Here is a 22902-nt window from a genome sequence, read left to right on the forward strand (position 1 = left end):
GGCGTGTGCCCATGTTGAGCAAGTCCAGCATGTAAAAATCTAACTTTGTATCAGCTTCTAATTGGTTTCATTATCAAGAGACTTAAGCGGGGCTGCTGCTCTTGTTTTCAAATCTTTACTTAGGGTTTTTCAAACGATTTCTTCTGCCTTTGTGATAAGATAACCATAGAAAATAAGGATATGCTATTTATGAAAGAATCACATCTACCAGCGCATTTTCTAGAATTATGTGTGCGGTCTCTGCTGGGGAAAGGCAAGCCGCCTCTCCCGGCCACCGAGCAAAGGTGCGGGCGACAGGGCCGCGGTGGCGGGTTCGGTGGCTCTCTCCGACTGTGAGTCCCGGGTCCCCCGCTTGTCCCGCCCGCTCGCGTTGCACGGAGGCCACGCTCCTGGGAAGCCGGAGCCGCAGACGTAGTGCGGGACGAGAGGCCGGCTGCGGAGGTCGCCCCACCCCCGTTCCCAGGGCGCTTGCGCGATGCCGGAGAGCTCCCGGTGGCCACGCCTTCCCGTGCGGGTATTTCGGCCCCCGCCGGGGATTGCAGTCCATGCGTGGTGCAGGCCTGTCCCGCTGCTGCAGGCAGTGTGTGGTTGAGGACCTGGGGCAGAAGGGCGTCGGGAAATGTGCTGGTGTTTAGTGAGAACTATCCGAGTGTTTTCCCAGCATCCGGTTAATCTTGCACTCCTGTGCGTAAAACCGTCATTAATGTGAGGTAGGCATTAGTGTCCCAATTTTGCAGACAGGGAAACTGAGCTTCAGAGGTGTGACAACGCTCTGGGAGGTGGAGGGGCTGTGGTTGGAAACCAGGTTGCTCCTTCCGCCCGGCGGCCCTTGGCCGCGTGTCGTGCCTCGGCGCCGTCTGCCTAGCGCGGCAGTAGCTTACGAAGGGCAGTGCCGGGCGCCCTGGGGAGCTGGTCGGGGATCATCGTCGCGCTGTGCTCGGCTCGCAGCGCCAGGCGCGGGCACGCGGCGCTCAGGCGGCGCAGGCCGGCCGCGCTCACGTTGCGGCAAAAGTCCACGTGCAGGGTCTGCAGCGCGCGCCCGTGCGTCGCCACAGCAGCAAGCGTGCGGTTGGTGACGCGCGCGCAGTTCTCCAGGCGCAGCGCACGCAAGTGCTGGCAGCAGCGCAGTAGGCGCACGAGGCAGTCGTCGGTGACATGGCCGCATCCTGAAAGCGTGACGGACTCGAGGTTGGGGCACCTGCGGAGAGATCGTAGTGACCCCGGGAGGGGCCCGCGGGGTCGCGATTTGCGTCTGCCCTGGGCCCCGCCCGGTCCTGGAGCTCCCAGGCCAGGTTGCCCCCTAACAACCCTGGGACTCTCTGCATATTGTGGGCACGGAAACAGGAAAAGGGACTCAGCAAGTTTAAGGAACTTGGCCTGCGATGCCGCGGCCAGGATCAAAACCAAGGCTTCTGTCCCATTTCCCCTAGTTTCTGCCTCTCCATTCCACCAAACTTTGTGTGGCTTTCAGCCTCGTGAGCCGCCCCTGGTCCTGCTGTAGGTGGACAACTCTGGATGTTCTTGGGTTCTCTCCGGACTCGTTTGCTTTGGGGTGAGAGAAGAGATGCTGGGTGACCAATCGAGTCTGGCTTCAAACTTAGGCCTTGATGCTCCTGGGAGGATGGTCAGGTGGGAACAAGGGTTCCCTGTAGGGTGGCTTAGAGACGGGCACGTTCAACCCGTGAATCTGGGGTCGGGACATTTCTCCCAGTATGCCTGTCTCTGGGTTCTAGAGCCCGGGTTTCAGCTCAGTTAACTGAGACAGTTATTGCATGCCCACTGGGATGCCAGCCTAGAAAAGGTCAGGAACCAGAGTGAAGTGGGTATAGTCAGGGCCACTTCTACACAGTTTGGAGGCTCCTCTGCCCCAACCTAACCAGCACCGGCTGCTGAGAAGAATCTTGAGCAGAAGTTAGATTTGGCTTATTTGCTAACCCACTCACTGAGCTTTAGTTTCTTGGGGGAAGTGGGGCAGGCACAGCAGGGAGGGAATAATGCCTACCGGTGGGGTTGTAGTGAAGATTGAGATGGGGAGTGTAAAGAGCCTTAGACAGGGCCTTTTGTAGGCAATTGTAACTCACTTTTTCTGGGAGCACACAGAACCAGACAGCTTTGCAGTCAAGAAGGACCGGTCTTGTGGGCAGGGGCCTTGGCTCCCTGTAGCCAGAAGTTGCTGGCGTCTAGACTGGGGCTTTCCCTTTCCCGATAAGCTTCTCCCTTAACCCCCTGACTGTAGCAGACTGGGCACCGCCTCATTTCAGGCACTGAGCCCATTTCACCTCCCCAAGTTCACATGGCTTCTTTAGTCTTCATATCCAATCCTCTGTCTACACCCTGTTGTGTGAATGAGGGCTCAGGTAACTTGCCTGTAACTTACTTGCGCTCTGACCAAGGACAAATGCCTGAGCTGTGCTAGTCCTCCTTATCTGTCAAGTGGGAGAAATTATTACCTTCAGGGTGGTTATGACGATTAGGTGTTTAAGCCACAAAGATGGTGAGTGGTCCCTTTTGTTGTAAGAACCTTTAGAATAATCTTGCTTGTAGGAACAAAACAGAGAAAGCGGACTCCTTCCCTGCCATCCTTCCCTGTTCTCCCGTCTCTCCCTGCCAAGAGCCAATTGCTAAAGAACCAGATTTGGTGGATATTAGTATCCACTGTGTGCCAGTGCTATTGTGTCATTTCATCCTCTTAGCCTGTGAGAAAGGTGACTTATCCCATTTTAAAGATCAAGAAAGTAGGTTGAAAGAGTGTAAATGTTTGGGCTGGGCTCCCATGGTTGGACAGGAGCAGAGCTGGGAGACTCCGCACAGAACCCTGACCACCAAGCTCTTTGTTCTTTTTGTGTCACTGGGGCCCCTTGCTGCACCCACATGGTGCCATGAGGGGCCTCATCCATACCTTGCCAGCTCTCTTACAGCAAGAATGGAACAACTTGAGAGTAGGCGTGACCCTCCCGTATATGTCACTCCAGTCTGATTTCCGGGCCTTGTTAAACCCATCGAGATGGCCTCATCCTGGCAGGGCCTAGCCAAGATGGGCTTTTCTTCCTGCTGCCTTAAAAAAAAGGCAGGGCGGGGCCACCACACTGTTTGCCTTCATTCCTGTCATGCTGCCAGTAAACAGCAGCTTTTAAACCTGGGTGGCAGCAAACTGGCGGAGCCTAGTGTGTTACCAACCAAGAGTGCTCTTCCTCAAAGTCAGGACAGGACTGGTAAATACAGGCTGAGAGACAGGCTGGCAGCAGAAGTCTGCTTGTGTGGGCTACCTTAGGCAGGAGGGTGAGACCATGGAGGGTTGCCTGTGGCTCAGCCTCTACCCATGGTAGGCTTGAAGGATGAGTACAGGATGTATTTGGGACATACTTACATCAGAAAATTAGGGGCAGCCTGGGTGGCTCAGTCAGCTGAGCTTCCGACTGGCTCAGGTCATGATCTCGTGGTTCCTGAGTTCCAGCCCCACCTCGGGCTCTGTGCTCACAGCTCAGAGCCTGGATCCTGCTTCGGATTCTGTGTCTCCTTCTCTCTCTGCCCCTCCCCCATTCATGCTCGCTAACTTGCTCTCTCAAAAAATGAATAAACATTTAAACAAATTAATTTCGTCTAAAATTCAAATTTAACTGGATGTCTTGCATTTTTTTCCCCCCTAAAATCCAGTAATCCTAGGCTATGGGCAAATCACATGATCTCTCAGAGCTTTGATTTGCTCATTTGTAAAAATAGGCCAAAACACCCTTCCCTAGGGGTACAGTGAGATTAGTAAATTTCTAATGAGGAAACCATTCTTCAATACCACCACCCCTCCTCCCCCCGCAGTCTGGCTTGGTTGGACTAACCCAGAGCACCCTTGCTCTCCTTCCTTAGTTGCATGTCACAAACCTTGGAGTTTGTTTGCTAGGGGAAGAGTGGAGGCGGAAGCTAATAGCTGAGTCTTAAGAACCTTTCCCAGGGCCTGACTTTGAAAATAGAGGCCCAGCCAGAGCCCCTGAGGTCTTAATGGCTGCCAGGGCAGACAGCTGCCCGAATGCTTCCTCCTTGTGGCAGAAGCAGCTCCAGGACCTATGAGGCTAAGAGGAGGAGAATCCCCACGACTGTACTCATCATCCTCTGGGGACTGTGCTGTGGACAGGCCGGGACAGTCTGCCTTGGGCCTAGTTAGATTGTCCCCAAAATGGAGCTATCTTGGTCTTGTGGTTTGTTCTTCCCTGTCCCCCAGAAGTCTCCTAGAGCTCTAGAATCCACACCCCACCAAAGCCAGCTCTGCTCAGGAGGTGGCCTACCTGTCGCACACCTGGAAGAGGAAATCATTGACCAGACTCTCATGCCGGCTGCAGATGGTCCTCTGGAAGGCGCTCTTGAGCCAGTCCTCAATACTGCACACCTGCACGCGACTAGAGTACCAGCAGATGGAGAGGCTCCTGAGGGCTGGGCTCAGCAGGAAGTTGTCCTTCTTGAGTTCTACGAGGGAGTGAAAGTGCAGCAGGGGCCAGAGTGTGGGGTCCTCAAACACGTCCTGGAGCTGGGGGCAGGTCCTGGCAAGGTTCTTCCTGCTGTCCTTGTCCAGGAAGGAGAAGAGGTGCAGCAGGCACTCCCGGTTGAGCTGGGTGAGATGCATGGCGTGCAGCAGCCACAGTGTGTGGCCGGAGCCCGGGGACCTGCCCTACCTCCTGCTCCTCCTCCCCCGCTCTGGGCTGGTGGACATATATGGTTGAGGAATGGTGTTTATTTTTGGCTAACAACTGGTGCTGAAGCTCTGAGAACGGGGCGGGGGGGAAAGCCAAGATCCAGACATACGTGTAGCAGTCTGTGGTTCGGCTTATGTTCAGAGGAATTGAAAATCCTGGCAGAAAAGCAGGCTATTGAAGTTAAATAGCTTCCTTAAAAGGGATTTCTTTCCCTTTTAGCTGACAGTGGTGCTTAGCAGAGAGCTCTCTTGGCTCTTCCCAAGGCACTTTCATTGGAGGGTGGACGGCCAGACCACCTGTCTAGGCCTGCAGTCTCCGCTCACTGGGAGAGACCCTAATTATAAATTGTATGTTTTCATTTTCTAGTGTATCAATAGGAGTCTTCTGTTTCACTTAGTAGGAAGCAGCCTGTTGTCTAGAGAGCTAAGGGTGACAGTTCTGTGTGCAGAGGGGGAAGGTGAAGCCATGGGTAATGCCCCCTTTCCTGTGAGTTTTGCAATTGTGAACCTTTTAAGCTTCAGTTTACTTGGCTTTACATCTTACTATTTTTCCGGCTAAGAGCCCTGCTGTATCTCGTCTATATTTCCCAAAATGTCAGGATGGATGAGGTAGCTCTTAGCACAAAACTGCCTGAAACAATTCTAAGTATTTTAGCCTAAGCTTGCCCTTTAAGCCAGCCACACACCATCCTCTTTGTGAATGCCTTCATAACCGGGCCCCTGAGCCTAGGCAGGCTGCCTGGAGGCATCATCCCTTAAGTTCTCCTTTCCTGACGTAATTTAGGTTTCTCAGTACGTGGATCTATTTTCTAATACTCCACTCCCACTCCCATCCCGGATCCTACCGTATGTATTCTGCTATTGTGAATTACCGGCATTATATGCCCCTCTGTTAGTTTGTTTGGGGGAAGAGGCCAAAGGCCGCATGCTGCCTCATGAGGCATGGACCATATTTTTCTCTGCTCCAGGGAACACCATCTAAGTAAGTTAGCTTTGTTCATTCTCCCATTTGATTGGAATTGGACATAAGGGGATACTAGGTGTCCAGTTGTGTGGCTATAATGCAGATGAATGCAGACTAAGGCTTAGTCATTCCTGGTGCAGCTTTACCTTTGAAATAAGCATGATGCAGGGGTGCCTGGGTGGCTCAGTCGGTTGACTGTCTGACTTCGGCTCAGGTCATGATCTTGCAGTTTATGGGTTCGAGCCCTGCACTGGGCTCGCTGCTGTTGGCACAGAGCCCACTTCGGATCCTCTGTCCCCTTCTCTCTGCCCCCCCCCTGGAGCCCACCACTCTCTCTGGGAAATAAACCCCAAACAAAACAAACCATAATTCAGCTAAAGAAACCTCTGAGACACCAGACTTAGCGGTCCCGTGTGCTTGGTTACCCCAGCACTGCCAAGGCGAAGTGGAAGGGGTGACTTTTCTTAAAAACATAGACCAAGAGACAGCTAAAAGAAGCATTTCTCAAGGAAAGGGCCACTAGTCACAGCTAATATTCCAGACTAACCATTTTAATGGTTCACAAGTACAGCTGACAGCCACGGCCCCTCTGGCTCTGGTTGCACTTAGCCAGTCTAAAGGTATGCTCGGCTGGGTTTTAATAGAAAGCCTTACGATCTCCACTTTCCCTCCCAGTTCCTTTCCAAACCAGTACTTTTCAGAGGGCTGACCTCTTAGAAATAGGTGGTTCTTTGAACTTCTTAAAAGGTTGGCCACTGGCAAGTCCTTGTGGTCTGTTGTGGCGTCCACGGAGTCCTGGGGCCCTGCTGGAACAGTTCCAGGCTGGCACGGCCAATGTTCAGAGCCTGGGGGAGGGGAGGAATATCCCGGAGCAGGGGGTGGGCCCAAGGAGGCAGGCGCACCTGCAGGGAGGGTCTGGACCGCCAGGGTGCTGTTGACAACTGCTGCTCCCAGTTGGCCTGTAAGCCTCTGACCAGCACAGCTGCCTATGGGAGCTGGAGGCAAAACCATGTGCGCTTCCGGCACCTCTGTCTCCAAAGGTGGAAGACTGACAGGAGCAGGCCAATAAGTAAGAGGGAAAAAGGAGGGATGTGGACAGGGGAGAGGGGGATGGTTCTTGTGTTTTCATTCTCCAGGGACCATGGGGGCAGAGGGGTCGTGTGTGTGTGTGTGTGTGTGTGTGTGTGTGTGTGTGTATAGGAGCTTACTGAAAACCAGAATGTTTATTTCTTAACAGTGGCACTTTATTTGCCTGTCTTACTTTATTTAAAAGGTGACCAAGAAACATCCTTTGCTCAGAGCCCAAAAGCCAGTTCCTCAGGGTGGCGTCTAGCTCTGAAGGAGGCAAGCAGACAGCACTTGATAAGACGAGCTGTGCCAGGAGAGGCAGGGTGATCTCACTTGGCTCTGGTGCACACGGGCTGCTCCTCCAGCACCTGACTGCGGGTGCCAGGGTGTCCCTTCCCGCCACTACCTGTCCCTGCAAGTCACTCCATCCCGGCCTCTGTACTCTGGCGGCCCCAGGTAGGGAGGGTTGAGAAGCAAACTGCTGACTGACTGACAAGGCCCATGGCTGGAGCAAGTGCACCATTACTTCCTTGGCTCCCATGAAAGGAGCTCAGAAATAACAGCCAAGAGGAAAGAGACCAGAAATTTAATGATACGTTCATCCATAAAACAGTTCAGGTTGGTGAAGCAGAAAAGGGATGTGATTACAACATAAATGAAATTAGTCACTTGCACAGTTAATCCTCTCGCATCACACAAACGAGGCTTTCGCGGCAAACGGTCACATCAGACACAACCAGCACCGGCGGAGGGCAGGGCGCTCTGGAGTCCATCATGCTCAGACCCGCGAGGCGATGCGGAGACCTTGGCCTCCAGCACGACCCACCCCGTGGCTGCCTCTTCCTGCACCGCAGCCCGTTCCTGTGGGCTACACCCCAGTCCCCTGGGACCGGTGCCCTGGCCGCAGAAACGGACTGCTCACGAGCCTTTTCAGGGCCGGAGTGAAGAGGCCACTTGAGCCACAGGGTCCATGAGGGAGTTGAGGGGATGCTGGGGGCCGAAGTGGGAGAAGCGTATCTAAATAGACTTATGTACACTAAACCCATGAAAGAGGTTTGGCTGTTAAGAAATAAAGATGTCCCCAACTGCAGAACCAAGCTGCTGAGTAGGTTCCCCAGGTGAGATACACATTTAGCACTTGACCAGGGCCTGTACACTTCACTGGTTTAATTCTATTACATTTGTCATCACTAGACACTGAGTAGAATACAGTGGATAAGCAAAGGTTTCTCCACCATGGAGAGAGATTTGTGTTGCCACAAACGGTTTCTATCACCCACCTGTGTGGGAGGACTTCTGAGGAAGTTTTCTTGTTCCAGGGGAGAGGTGTGACAGCATGAGGCACCGCCTCAGCATAAGCTCTCTGCGAGAGAAGCCACACACACACAGACGACATGGCACAAGGGGAAAGCCCTGAAGAGCACACAAAGATCAGCTTTTAAAATAGGTGTGATAAGGCTACACAGTTAAATTTTGTAAATACGAATAGGCACATTTACATCACTGGTGTTCAAATGCACAGTTGAAATGGATCCAATCACTTTTCCAAACAGCCTTCCTTCATAACACCAAACATTCTGCTTAAGTAAAATCAAACACTAAAAATACTCCAAAAATTCAAAGAGGAGATGTGCCCATCTCTTAAGCCAATGATGTTACCTGTCTAAGGACCACTTTCCCCCAGCAAAGCAGTCTGGCTGTCACTAAGTTCCTTTTGGCACGAAAAGACAGTTTTTCTCCACCAACATCAACACTGCCCAAGGCTTTATTGTTGAAGTCATAGCAGCTGCCCATTAAGAGGGAATAATCTAAGTGCAAATGTTAGAAGTCACAGCTATATACCGTCTCAGTAAAAGAGCCTGAATTCATAGGAGACACTGAACAAAAATCAAAGAAGATGCACATTCCAAGTTCAATTACATGTGGTGTTAATATATTAATATATTAGGTCAAATTATGTGAAACTTTCACTTTTGTAGATCAAAAAGGCAAATACCACAAATTTCCTATGGTTCAACCTAATGTAATTTAGAAGTGTAAACTATTTAAAATATATGTTGCCCTCTTAATTATCTTCTAAGGTGTCAGACCTAAACATAAAGGCAAAGCTTTTTTCTCTGGAGTGAAAATTTAGACCACTGCTATCTAAGAGAACTGCCCTAGACCTCAGCAGTCCTATGCCACATGTGGCTGCTGAGCACTTGGAATGTGGTTTGTGTGACCGAAGAACTGAGTTTGAAATTTAATTGAAAAAAATATATGTTTATTTTTGAGGGGGGGGGGGAATGGGAGGGGCAGAGAGAGAGGAGATACAGAATCCAAAGCAGGCTCCAGGCTCTGAGCTGTCAGCACAGAATCTAATGTGGAGCTCGAACTCAGGAACCAAGAGATCATGACCTGAGCCAAAGTTGAACATTTAACCTTCTGAGCCACCCAGGCGCCCCTAAATTTAATTTTAATTAAACTTTAACCACATATAACTGGTGACCACCATAGTGGATAGTACAAGTTTAGACACAATTGCAGTTTTCTCCTGGCCATGTTAAAGTGTTGAGCAGCTGATTTTTGCTCTGAGAGAACAGGAGATATACCTAGCTAATACTGAAATGGAGCCACATCTTCTCTTGCAACTTCAAATATCCACCCTGAGGACAGCTGTTAGACTTTATTTTACATTCATGCACTTAAAACTTGACAGTTTTTTCTTTTAATAGAAAAAAACAAGATTACCAAAAAGTCTGGTAGGTTGGCTTAATATGAAATACATTCTGCCCCTTGTAACTTGTAGACACTTGAGAAGAAAATAAAGGCTGGAATGAGAGATGAACCTGAAAACAGTGCCTAGTCCTAAGGTGCAACCCTCTCTGGGAATCCCTTTCTCTGATTCCTTCATCAGTGCTGCCACTGCCCCCCACCCCACCCCCAAATCAACAAACTAACCTGGAACACTTGCAGAAATCACAATTACCTTTCTTAGATGGAATTCTGGTTCCAAATTTCAATTTGAGTTAAATCTTAATGGAGCCTGTACCTATGTTTCTTGAACACAGTTTTAAAACCAAGACTGCTAAACTCAAGAATAGAAACTCTGTTCACAGTGAGAATATTTTCAGCTTGCTCTGCTATCAGGATAGGCCAGTGGGAGTTGTTAAAACCCAAAGTAGCAAAGACTCAAATTTCCTTCTGGGAAGTGTAGGTGATGGTCAAATCAGCTCTGGAAGTCAGCATCTCAACTTGAGATGGCCAAGCAAGAAATAAGGCAAAAGTGGACAGGTAGTTCCTTCCATCCAGCACCACAGACAGTGGGGGAACTAGATGCTGGTTCTAAAGGCAAACAAGCTGTGGTCTCCTCACCTGACAGTATCTATACCGTGTAGCTGAGTCACAGACATTTTTAAACACTATATGTATCTGGTCTTATCTGGACTTTTCTGTACTCTTCTCTCCATGAAAACACATGCAAGCAAAAAATAACCCCGAAACAAAATAAAACTTCAAAGGACTAATTCTTGAATTTGCAGTACAGGTACAAGTGATCCAACAAATTTATTTAATCAGTGCTGATAAGCAGCAGCCTTGAGAGATACCAAGAGCGGCAATCACCTGGTCTACTAAATGATGCTCTCCCAGTTACCTCTTACAATCGAAAAGAACGATTACTGACAGTCACTGAAATCTTGTGGGCCACAAATGATGTGCGCACATGATCCTGGATTTCGAGTCCACCTGATCTCCCATTACAGCTGTGAAAGGCAGCAGGCAGTTCTGCTCTTCGCAATCAGGAACATATCTTGCTTTCAGCATGTGACAGTAACAAAGCATTGATGTAAATGTGCCTCAAAGTGAGAATTGAAAACATTAATATAAAAAAAGTCAAATAGAACTAAGTTCTTGAAACTACATATAAAAACAATTATTACAACTAAAGCAGCAAATCAAAGTATCTGCTGAGGTTTTCTGGTAGAACTAAAAAAAAAATTAGTTGGTGCCCATGTTTAATATGTCACTACCATTGACAAAACTAAACCAAAAATAGGAAATTGAAAAGTGCATAATGAAATTAAATCTCGGATCAAGTATTTACGGAAAACTGGAAATGTTTGTCCGGTATAGTTGACAAATAATGATTTAAAGGAGGTATTAAAGTTTATCTGATCCAGCTTTGGCCTGGCGTTCCACATAAAAAAGGATGTAGGCCTTTGCCTTCACAACGGTGTCTTCATCAGTCAGCGTTACAGTACTGTCATTGAAATGGAACCAGCGACCTTCATGAGTTGCATATGCTGTGTAATGTCCAGAACCGACCCTATAAGGAAACGTAAAAAAATGAAAGAAAAGGACTACAGAAATAACAGAAGAATCTGCGCAATCATATAATCTGTTAGATATGCAATAAATTATAAATACTGTAATAAAGAATAAGCCCTAGGGACTTGTGGTTTAAGATGGCGGACTAAACTCATGTGTTTATGTTCCTCAAAACTCAAGGAAGTAACAATGAATGTGCAGGCATTGGAAATACAGGGAAGAGGGCCATTGAACGAGCAGGAACTGAGGATGTTCTACATCACCTAAAAGCAGTGTTCACATAGCACTGGGTTAATGGAAATACCAAAGGGGCCAAGGAGCTCAACCTAACAAGCATGGGTCAAGGCTTATGGACACATGGAAAAGTGAGGAACAGATTTCCATCACAGCCTTGGAAAAAACCTGAGCTTAAGAAAGTAATCTGCCTCCAGGAAAGGGCTTTTCTCTTTCAGCATGACCCACCCACTCAACCATACAGTCAGCCCTATAGTCAGCCCTCCCAGGTGAGAGAAAAGCCTCAGGTAGAACACTTTTCATAAATGCTAGAGAAACCCTTACCATTTATCGATAATGATCAATCTCATCATCTATTAGGATTCTAAACAGCCCCAAATCATCAAACCCTTGGGGGGCAGTGGTGGGGACATAGTATGAAAGAAAAGTACTGGGAAGAACAAGCAATTAACCACTAACAAATTTAATGCAGAAAACCTAGGAGCTTTAAAAATTCTAATTAATACCAATGGTTTAAAAAAGCGCAACCATAAAACAAAAATGTATGTTAGGAAAAGGAGTTACCAGAAAAATGGGATTGCCATGGTATTAAAAATGTCATCTTCAATTTGGGTACAGATGAAATCCAAATTGGTGATTTGGAAAAATAGGCCATGGCAGTCTTCAGAAACAGAGATGGAAATCATTAAACAACGGTTAAAATGTGGAAAAGAACCAGAAAATTCACTATATACTAGTCACCCCTTGTCCTCAGTTTCCCTTTCCACGGTTCAGTTTACCACAGTCAGCTGCGGTCCAAGAGGTGATGCTTTCTAATATATTGTCCAAAGGTCAAGAGAAGCCTAACACTGTCACAATTATAATTAATATTATAATTGTTTATAAATTAAGCTATCATAGGTATGTTTGTATGTACATGAAAAAATATAGTGTATATATAGGATTTGTTACTATGACTGTAAGCATCCACTTGGGAGTCTTGGAACGTTATCTCTGCAGATACGGAGGGATTGCCACACACGTAACAGGGAGAGAATGGGGTGGAACAAACAATATTTCCATGAGCTGAGGACACCAAAGAGTGTCCCTATCAACTACTAAGCCAGGAATACATCTACTATAATTTCTTAAATCCGAAGAGAGAGGATCCTACAACCTTCCAGTAAGTAAAAAAAGGTTGCCTATAAAGAGATGAGAATCAGACCTGTAGTGGACTTGGCCCTGGAATGATGAAGTCAAGGGAGCAATGTCTACAAAGTTCTGAGGGAAAAGGGTTCTCAACATGGATAGGGGTTTGTCCATGTTTAAAAGTAAAATAGCCATTCTCAAGGAATCAGAAAGTATAAACTAATAACAAAATTACCAGAAAAAAATTATTCAATAAAATAAAAAAACAAATCTTTAAACAGACGATATGAAGTAAGTTACTCTAAATAATTTCCCATTTTCCCCCAATTTAAAAGTCAAATGGCAAAGGAAATAAATAACTTTGGAGTAAAGCCTACTGAGGATTTTGTGGATAAATAGGTTCTCAATGCTGAGCTCAAATGAACCCTTCTCCATTTTGCTTTCATGTGCCTTTTCTTCTTCCTTCACAACATCCTCTCCAGAACATTCTTTCACACCACGACTGAAAGAAAGTTCTACCTCACCTGTGTTATGTATCTGAAACCATTTTTAAGGAGTTGACGGAGAATGATCAAGAGTGGTGCAAAATTGCAGGTCTTCGCTGTGCTTTTTATTTATTTTTTTTAGCGTTTACTTATTTTTGAGACAGAGACAGAGTGTGAGTGGGGAAGGGGCAGAAAGAAAGGGAGACACAGAATCAGAAGCAGTCTCCAGGCTCTGAGCTGTCAGCATACACCCTGACGCAGGGCTCGAACCCACAAACTGTGAGATCATGACCTGAGCTGAGGTTGGAAGCTTAACTGACTGAGCCACCAAGGTGCCCCTTTGCTGTGCTTTTCGAAAACCAACCATAAGAAAAGCCACTGACACACTTACCCAGAACCATGGTGCACCACCACAGCAGCAAGGTCATACAGGCAGCTCTCCGGGCCACTGTTCTCAGGCTATAGAACAAGGGAGAAGACATCCAGGACTGAGTTAGGAACAGAGGTCAATGACACCCTAGCTCCTATCAATGTGAGGACTTAATTTTACTGAAAAGCCATCTTAGCACCCTCCTAGCAAAGGTAATTAATTTACCATACCTCTAGTAAGTAGCATTTCATGTCTAGGCCTCTCAATGGAAATTCTACATAGGTATCAACTTTGTTTCTTAAATATGCAGTCCAGTGAAATCGTTTCAGATGTAAGCATAGTACCTGGATGAGAGATAAGGACAAAGACTGTAAAAAAAAAACCAAAAACATCTAATTTCCCTTTCAGTAAAATTAACTACTTGGTACTAATACCTCTCAGTAATATTTTAGGTGGCCTATCAGTTTTTTTTTTTTTTTGAACCTTGATAGTACTTTCTTCCACATACCTTATTATGATATTGTGATTTATAATAAATATAACACCTGAAATTAATACAACACTGTAGTTAACTGACTGGAAATAAAAACTAGAAAATATATATGCTAAGGGTTTAGGAGCTGTATGGAAAGGGGGTTAAGACCTAATATACACACACACATATATATATAATATACATATATATGTTATATATATACACTATGTATTTTCTAAAATAGTTATATATACTTTATATAATGTTATATTTTTAATTAGACTTATATAGTATATATATTATATATGTATTTCCACACAGCTCCTAAGCTGTTAGAATTTCCAAAGGGATGGCCATATAGGTGTCTTTGTTATGCCAATAAGGTAACTTTTTGACTGCCTCAAAGGATCGGGCGTGGTTGCCAGGGGTCCAACCATGTGATTACAGAATTGGAACTTTCAGTCTCCCCAACCCAACTCTTCAGGTAGGGCGGAGGGGCTGAAAGTTGAACAACTGCCAACAGCCAATGACTTAATCAGCCATGCCTATGTAATGAAGGCTCCATAAAAATCCTAAAGGAGAAGTTTGGACAGCTTCCAGATGGGGAACCAGAACACTTCAAAGTGCTACTGTGCCAGGCCCAAACTCCACAAGGGCAGAAGCTCCTCTGTTCAGGACCCTGCCCTATACATCTCCTCACATACATGTCTAGCCTGTTGGGCAGAAGCATAAAGTAACAAGCTGCATTTGCTGGCCTTCTGAAGCAGAGGTAGTCTTAGGGGACTGAGCCCTGAACCTGTGGAATCTGATCACTATCACCGGCTTTGACAGTGTCAGAGTTGCACTGAATTGTAGGACACCCCGCTGGCTGCTTAGCAGTGGTGTGATAGGAAACCATCCTCTCCACATACTGGAAATTGTGATCAGGACACATTAATTATACATTCTCAAAGGGTTTATTTACCTCTTGCTGAAAACTCTAGAGACCAATATAGAATAGATCACATAGGCTGAAGTTACAAAAATAATTTGTCTTCTCATCAATCATAAACATTTTTCCCCTCAAAATTGCATAATTTGAAACTCCATGCTTACCTTGGGTAGTTTCTGAATCCAAAACTTTTTAGTGGATTTTTGTTTCTTTTTGCATTTGTGGCACATATATAACTCTGTCTCATCGAGTTCTTCTAAGTCAGTAAAACTGCGAAGACAATCTAAAACCAAATTGATTTTGGCGACATTAAAACAGAAAGCCTTCTACAGAGACAGTGTGCTGTAGAAAACAGACTGAACTTTGAAGCTGGACAACTATGGCTCAAATCTCAGCTTTATTAGCTTTGTGACCTTGGAAAAGTCAGCCTTTCTTGGTTGCAAAATGGATACCAAAAAACCCCAAACAAACCCACTTTGAAGAACTGTTGTGAGGAAAATAATGTGTGAAGTTCCTGGCCATCATGTCTGACATCTGGTAGTGATCAGTTAACGACAGGTGATACGGTTATTGGGTTTGATGTTTTTAATGAAGAAATTAGTCTGGATCATTTTGATAAAAATGGTTTCCTTAAATCCAAGTTTGAGCAGCAACTTTCTCTCAATGTCTTACATTATAGTTGGACAAAGTCAGATCCAACATTTTCAGTCATAACTTACTTAAAAACATGGATTGCAGGAAACTACGTTACTGACCTTCCTACTATACCTCCAGTGAATCCTTTGTTCCAGGCTCTACTCTGAATCCACTAGACAAACCACAGATAGTTGTTTTGTTTTCTTTTAAAGGTTTAACTGTGTAATCTGGGGTTTGGCATACTGCAGCCCCAAGCCAAATCCAGCTAGTTGGTTTTGTAAATAAAGTTTTCTTGGAACACAGACACACCCACTCATTTATATATCATCTGTAGCTGCTTGTACACTTAACAGCAGAGTTAAGTAGTTGGGATGCAGAACTTCTGTGCAATAATGCCTACATATTTACTATCTGGCCTTTTATAGGAAAAGTTTGCCAACTCCTATTGTAATCAGTAAGGTATGTATTGTTCTGTAGAGAAATAATATTCTTTTTAGAGAAGAATATGAATGCCTGTACCCAGCCCTCAGGTAAAAAAATGGATTCTCTCTAGTACTGGAGGAGCCAGACTTTATGTATATATATGGCTTCCCCTAGAGTTCTGCAGTGAACGACCCTTTTAAAAAGCCATGTGTGGGAGCTCTGCTAGGAGTTTCCTGTATCTTCCCACTCACAAACCCCGTATTTCCCCCTAGAAATAGCCATTATCCTGAATTCTGTACTGTCTTTTTGCTTCCCTCTCTAGATCACATATATGCATATATGCATCTTTAAACAATATAATGTTTGAAAAGCTGGGTAGCAAGCACAAACCTAGCTATATAAGGAAAAGGGACACTGGTCTCTGTACTCAAGAGTTTTCAGGTCATAGTCCATGCTGGCTTCCATGAGACAGTATAAGGAAGAGCCTGGGAGTGCACAGGCCAATGTGTGGAAAAGGGGACCATGCATTCTTTGTGGGATTTTTTTGAGGTATAGCTGGCACATATTATTTTCAGCTGCACAACATAATTCAATATTTGTACTGTGAAATGATCACCACAGTAAGTCTAATTAATATCCATCACCATACGTAACATAGTTTAATTTTTTTTTCCTGTGGTGAGAACTTCTGATTTCTCTTAGCAACTTTTAAACATACAATACAGTATTATTAACTGTAGTCAACATGCTCAAATTGTATCCCAATGACTTACTAACTGCAAATTTCTACTTTTTGCTCCCCTTCACCCATTTTGCCCACCCCCCATCCCTCACCTCTGGTAACTACCAATTTCTTTTCTGTTATCTATGAGCTTGGATTTTTTGTTGTTGGTTTTTTTTTTTTTTTGTTTTTTTTTTTTTTTTAGATTTCACATAGAAGTGAGATCATAAGGTATTTGTCTTTCTCTGACTTGTTTAACTCAGCATAATGCCCTTGAGTTCCATCCATGTTGTTGTAAATGGCAAGCAAGATTTCATTCTTTATGGCTGAAATATTCCATTGTATAAATATGTTGTCTTTATCCATTCATGTAACAGTTGCTTATATATCTTGATTATTGTAAATAATGCTGCAATGAACATGGGGATCATTTATATCTTTTCAAGTTAGTATATTCATTTTCTTTGGGAAAATACCCAGAAGTGGAATTGCTGCGTCATCTGGTAGTTCTACTTTAATTTTTTGAGGAACCTCCATAGTGTTTTCCATAGTGGCTACACCAATACACATGTTGACCAGAGTGTACTCCACATCTCTGCCGACACGTTATTTCTTATATTTTTGATAACAGCCATTCTGACAGTTGTGAGGTGATACTTCATTGTGGTTTTCATCTGCATTTCTCTGATAATTAGTGACGTAGAGCGTCTTTTCATATACCTGTTGGCCATCTGTACGTTATCTTTGGAAAAATGTCTATTAGGATCTTCTGCCCATTTTTTAAATGGAACTGGTTGTTGTTTTGTTGTTGTTTTGCTATTGAATTATATGAGTTCTTTATATATTCTGGATATTAACCCCTTAGCAAATATTATTTGCAAACATTTTCTCCCATTCAGTAGGTTGCCTTCTTATCTTACTTCCTTTACTGTCCAGAAGCTTTTTGGTTTGAAGTTATTCCTCTTCTTCTAAGTAGGCTTCAAGCCCAGTGTGGAGCCCAATGCAGGGCTTGAACTCATGACCCTGAGATGAAGACCTAAGATAAGACCGAGACTCAAATGCTTTACCATCTGAGCCACCCGGGCACCTCTGAAGTAATCCCTCTTACTTATTTTTCCTTTTGTTGCCTTTGCTTATGGAGACAGATTCAAAAAGTCACTGCCAAGACCTATGTCAAGGAACTTACCTCCTATGTTTTCTTCTAGGATCTTCATGGTTTCAGGTCCTAGGCTCCAGTCTTCAAACCATTTTGAGTTAAAAAAAAGTAGTCCACTTTCACTCTTTTGCATGTGACTGTCCAGTTTTCCCAACATCATTTATTGAAGAGACCATCCTTTCCCTTGTATATTCTTGGCTCCTTTGTTGTAAACTGACCATGTATGTATGGACTTATTTCTGGATTCTCTATTCTGTACCACTGATAAATATGTCTGTTTCTATGCCAAAACCATACTGTTTTGATCTGCTATAGTTTTGTAATTTAGTTTAAAAGCAAGGAGTGTGGGGCACCTGGGTGGCTCGGTTGAGCATATGACTCTTGGTTTCAGCTCAAGTCATGATATCATAGTTTGTGAGTTTGAGCCCCGCATCAGGCTCCATGATGGCACTGTGGAGCCTGCTTGGGATTCTCCTGCTCTCCCACTCTCTGTCTCTCAAAACAAATAACTAAACCTAAACCTAAAAAAAAAAAAAAAAAAATCAAGGAGTGTGATGCCTCCTGCCTTCTTCTTCTTTCTCAGGATTTCTTTGGCTATCTGGGGTCTTTTGTGGTTCCACACAAATCTTACGATTATTCTACTTCTGTGAAAAATACCATTGGAATTTTTATGGGGGTTGCAGTGAATCTGGGGATTGCTTAGGGTAATATGAACACTTTAACAACATTAATTATCCCAATCCATGGGCATGGTATATCTTTCCATTTATTTGTGTCCTTTAATTTCTTTCTTCATTCTTACAGTTTTCATTGTACAGGTCTTTTACCTCAGTTAAATTTATTCTTAGGTATTCTTTCTGATGCAACTGTAAAGGGACTATTCTATCTTTCTGACAGTTCATTATTAGTGTATAAAGTGCAATAGATTTTTGCTATGATGATTTTGATGCTAAAACTTGAATATGCTTTTTGGTGGAATCTTAAGGGTTTTTCTATATATAATTCTGTGTCATCTTTGAAATAGGATGCCTTTTTTTTCCCTTGCCTAATTGCTCTGGTGAGGATTTTCAATACTATATTGAATAGAAGTGGTGAAAGTGGACATCCCTGTTTTATTCATCGTTCTGGGGAAAGGCTTGCAGCTTTCACCATTCAGTATTATGTTAGGCTGTGGGCTTGTCCTATATGGCCTTTACTATGTTGAGGAAAGTACCCTCTATACCCACTTTAAGAATTTTTATCATAAATGGATGTTGAATTTTGCCAAATGCTTTTTATGCATCTACTGAGATAACCATAGAATTGTTGTCCTTCATTTTGTAATGTGTTGTATAACACTGACTGCCTTACAGATGTTAAACCTTCCCGGCATCCCTGGAACAAATCCTACCTGATTATGGTATATGAACCTTTAGTGTACAGTTGACCCTTGAACAACACGGAGATTCAGGGCATTGATCCCCTGTGCAGCTGAAAATCCATGTATTAAAAAAAAATCCATATATGGCTTTTGACTCCCTTAAAACTTAACTACTGATAGGCTATTGTTAACCAGAATCCTAATAACACAATTGACACATATTTTGTATTTTATATATATTATATACTATACTCTTACAGTAAAGTAAGAAAAAGGAAAATGTTATTTTAAAAAATCACAAGGAAGGGGCTCCTGGGCTTGTTAAGTGTCCAACTTTTGATTTCAGCTCAGGTCATGATCTTAGGGTTTGTGGGATCAAGCCCCATGATGGGCTCTGTGCTAACAGGAAGGAGCCTGCTTGGAATTCTCTCTCTCCCTCTCTCTGCCCCTCCCCCACTTGGACGCACATGCTGGGTCTCTCAAAATAAATAAGCTTTAAAAATAATCACAAGGAAGACAAAATACGTTTATAGTACTATACTGTATTAATTGAAACAATTCGCATATAAGCGGACCTGTGTAGTTCAAACCCATGTTATTCCAGGGTCAACAGTATTGTTGAATTCACTTTTTTAATGATTTGTTGAATATTTCTGCACCTATGTTAATCAGGAACATCAGCTTTTCTTATGGTGCCCTTGTCTTTGGTATCAAGGCCATTGTAACATGGCCTTGTAAAATGAATTTGAAAGTGTTCTCTCCTTGGGGCGACAGGGCAGCTCAATCACTTAAGCATCTGACTTTGGGTTTCAGCTCAGGTCATGATCTCATGGTTCGAATGTTCAAGCCCCACATTGGGCTCTGTGCTGAAGGCATGGAGACTGCTTAGGATTCTGTCTCCCTCTCTCTGCTCCTCTCCTGCTTGCTCTATTGCTCTGTCTCAAAAACAAATAAACATTAAAAAAAAGTGTTCTTTCATTTTCTATTGTTTGGAAAAGTTGGAGAAGGATTGGTATGAATTCTCTGAATGTTCAAAAGAATTCATCACTGAAGTTGTATATAGTCCCTGGCTTCTGTCTGTTGGGAGTTTCTCAATTACTGATTCAATCTCCTTACTAGTAATGTCTGTTCACATTTTCTGTTTCTTCATAGTTCAGTCTTGGTAGGTTGTGGGTTTCTAGGAATTTTTCCAGTTCTTCTAGGTTGTCCAGTGTGTGTAACTGTTCGTAATAGTCTCTTAGGATCCTTTGCATTTCTGTGGTATCAGTTGTAATGTCTCCTCTTTCCTTTCAGATTTTGAGCCCTGTCTTTGTCTCCATGACTCTGGCAAAAGGTCGGTCAATTTTATATTTTCAAAGAACCAGCTATTTCATTGATTTTTTTCTGTTGTCTAAAGTCTCATCTATTTCCACTCCAATCTCTGTTATTTCCTTCCTCCTACTAACGTGGGGCTTTGTTCTTTTTCTCATTCCTTAAAGTGTAAAGTTATTTTGTTTACTCGAGATTTTTCTTGTTTCTCAAGGTAGGTATTTATCACTATGAACTTCCCTCCTAGAACTGCTTTTGCCCTTAAGTTTTAGTATGTTTTGTTTCCAGCTTCATTTGTCATAAGGCATTTTTTAAATTTCTCTTTTAATTTCTTCTTTGACCTATTGGTTGTTCAGTAGCATGTCATTTAATCTCCAAATATTTGTGGATTTTCCAGTTTTCTTCTCATAATTGATGTCCAGTTTCATACTCCTATGGTGAGAAAAGATGTTTGATATGATTTTAATCCTCTTAAATTTATTAAGACTTCTTTTGTGGCCTAACAGATGATCTATCTTGGAGAATGTTCCATGTGCACTTGAGAAGAATGTACATCCTTTTGCTTTTGGATGAAATGTTCTGTACATATCTGTTAAGTCCATCTGGTCTAATGTGTCATTTAAGGCCAATGTTTCCTTATTGAGTCCATCTATGTTGTCCCAAATGGCAAGATCTCATTCTTTTTTATGACTAATATACATCATGTATATATATCTATCCCACGTTCTTTATCCATTCATCTACTGATGGATACTTGGGTTGCTTCTACATCTTGGCTACTGTAAATAATGCTGCAGTAAACAGAGGGGTGGATATATCTTTTGGAATTAGTGTTTTCATTTTCTTTGGATAAATACCCAGCAGTGGAACTACTGGATCATATGGTATTTCTATTTTTAATTTTTTTTGAGGAATTTCCATGCTGTTTACCCCAGTAGGTTGCACCAACTTACATTCCTGCCTACAGTGCACTAGGATTCCCTTTTCTCCACATCTTTGCCAACATTTGATATTTCTTTTCTGTTTGCTACTAGCCATTCTGACAGGTATGAAGTAATACCGCATTGTGGTTTTGATTAGCATTTCCTTGATTAGTGACGTTGAGCATCTTTTCATGTCTAGCCATCTGTATGTCTTCTTTGAAAAAATGTCTATTCATCTTGATTTTTTACTTAGATTTTTTTGGTGTCAAGTTGTGTGTGTGTGTGTGTGTGTGTGTGTGTGTGTGTGTGTGTGTATTGGCTATTAACCGCTTATGGGATTTATCATTTGCAAATATCTCCTCCCATTCAGTAGGCTGCCTTCTTGTTCTGTTGGTTCCTTTGCTGTACAGAACCTTTTTATTTTGGTGTAGTCCTATTACTATATTTTTGCTTTAGTTTCCCTTGCCTGAGGAGACCTATCCATAAATATGTTGCTAAGGGTGATGTCTAAGAGATAACTGCCTGTATTTTCTTTCAGGAGTTTTATGGTTTCAGGTCTTACATTTAGGTCTTTAATCCATTTAGAGTTTATTTTTGTGTATAGTGTAAGAAAGTGGTCCAGTTTCGCTTTTTTGCAAGTAGCTGTCCAATTTTCCCAACACTATTTATGGAAAAGACTGTCTTTTCCTCAGTGTATATTCTTGCCTCCTTTGTTGCTGATTACCTGACTATATAGTTGTGAATTTATTTCTGGGCTCTTGAGTCTGTTCCATTATCTCCAAGTCTATTTGTGCTAGTTCCACACTATTTTGATTAGTATACCTTCGTAGTATATTTTGAAGTGTGGGATTGTGATACCTCCAGTTTTATTCTTTATCATGATGGCTTTGGCAATCTTTTGTACTTTCATACAAATTTTAGGATTGTTCTACTTCTATAAAAAATACCAGTGGTATTTTGATAGGATTTACATTCAATCTGTAGATTGCTTTGGGTGGTATGGACATTTTAACAATACTCTTCCAACCCATGAGCATGGTATATCATTCCATTTCTTTGTATCATGTTTCATCTCTTTCATCAATGTCTTACAGTTTTCAGTGTATATATTTTTCACTTGGTTAAATTTATTCCTAGGTATGTATCTTTTTGCTGCAGGATTTTCTTTCTGCTTCTTCATTACGAGTTTTTTGGTGGAGTCTTTAGGGTTTTCTATATATGCTATCATGTCATCTACAAATAATGACAATTTTACTTCTTCCTTACCAATTTGAATGCCTTTTCTTTTTCTTGTCCAACTGCTACAGTTAGGACTTCAAGTACTATATTGAATAAACATGGTGAGTGGATATCCTTGTCCTGTTCATGATATTAGAGAAAAGGTACTCACTTTTTCACTATTGAGTACTATGTTAGCTGTGGGTTTGTATATGTGACCTTTATTATGTTGAGGTATATTCCCTCTAAACCTACTTGGTTGAAAGTTTTTATCATGAATGGATGTTGTATTTTGTTAAATGCGTTTTCTGCATCTTTTGAGATAATCATATGGTTTTTGTCCTTTTTCTTGTTAATGTGATCTATCACACTGATTGACTTGCGAGTAGTAAACCACCCTTGCATCCCTGGAATAAATCCTACTTAATTATGGTGAGTGTTTTTTTTTTTTTTTTTAATGTATTGTTGAATTTGGTTTGCTACTACTTTATTATTTTTGGTTCTATGTTCATC

General features: G+C 43.2%; 2 protein-coding genes across 8 annotated transcripts in view; both read right to left on the reverse strand.

The window, feature by feature from the left end:
- Nucleotides 1-861: 861 nt before the first annotated feature.
- Nucleotides 862-5172, reverse strand: FBXL22 (F-box and leucine rich repeat protein 22). The gene is made up of 2 exons (XM_007099275.2): nt 4278-5172; nt 862-1198 (listed from the first exon to the last, which is right to left on the reverse strand). The coding sequence occupies exons 1-2, from the start codon at nt 4610-4612 to the stop codon at nt 862-864; spliced, it is 672 nt and encodes a 223-aa protein (XP_007099337.2). The 5' UTR covers nt 4613-5172.
- Nucleotides 5173-10240: 5068 nt separating this feature from the next.
- Nucleotides 10241-22902, reverse strand: part of USP3 (ubiquitin specific peptidase 3) — a 102377-nt gene continuing 89715 nt past the window's right edge. For all 7 annotated transcript variants that reach the window (XM_042988691.1, XM_042988689.1, XM_042988690.1 and 4 more), the window contains 4 exons: nt 14809-14927; nt 13469-13582; nt 13260-13327; nt 10241-11019 (listed from right to left, as the gene is read on the reverse strand). In XM_042988691.1, the coding sequence (XP_042844625.1) occupies nt 10854-11019; nt 13260-13327; nt 13469-13582; nt 14809-14927 (467 nt within the window). In that variant the 3' untranslated portion in view covers nt 10241-10853. The remainder of the gene's footprint in view (nt 11020-13259; nt 13328-13468; nt 13583-14808; nt 14928-22902) is intronic.

This window comes from Panthera tigris, chromosome B3 (genome assembly GCF_018350195.1).
Source record: "Panthera tigris isolate Pti1 chromosome B3, P.tigris_Pti1_mat1.1, whole genome shotgun sequence".
Lineage (NCBI taxonomy): Eukaryota > Metazoa > Chordata > Mammalia > Carnivora > Felidae > Panthera > Panthera tigris.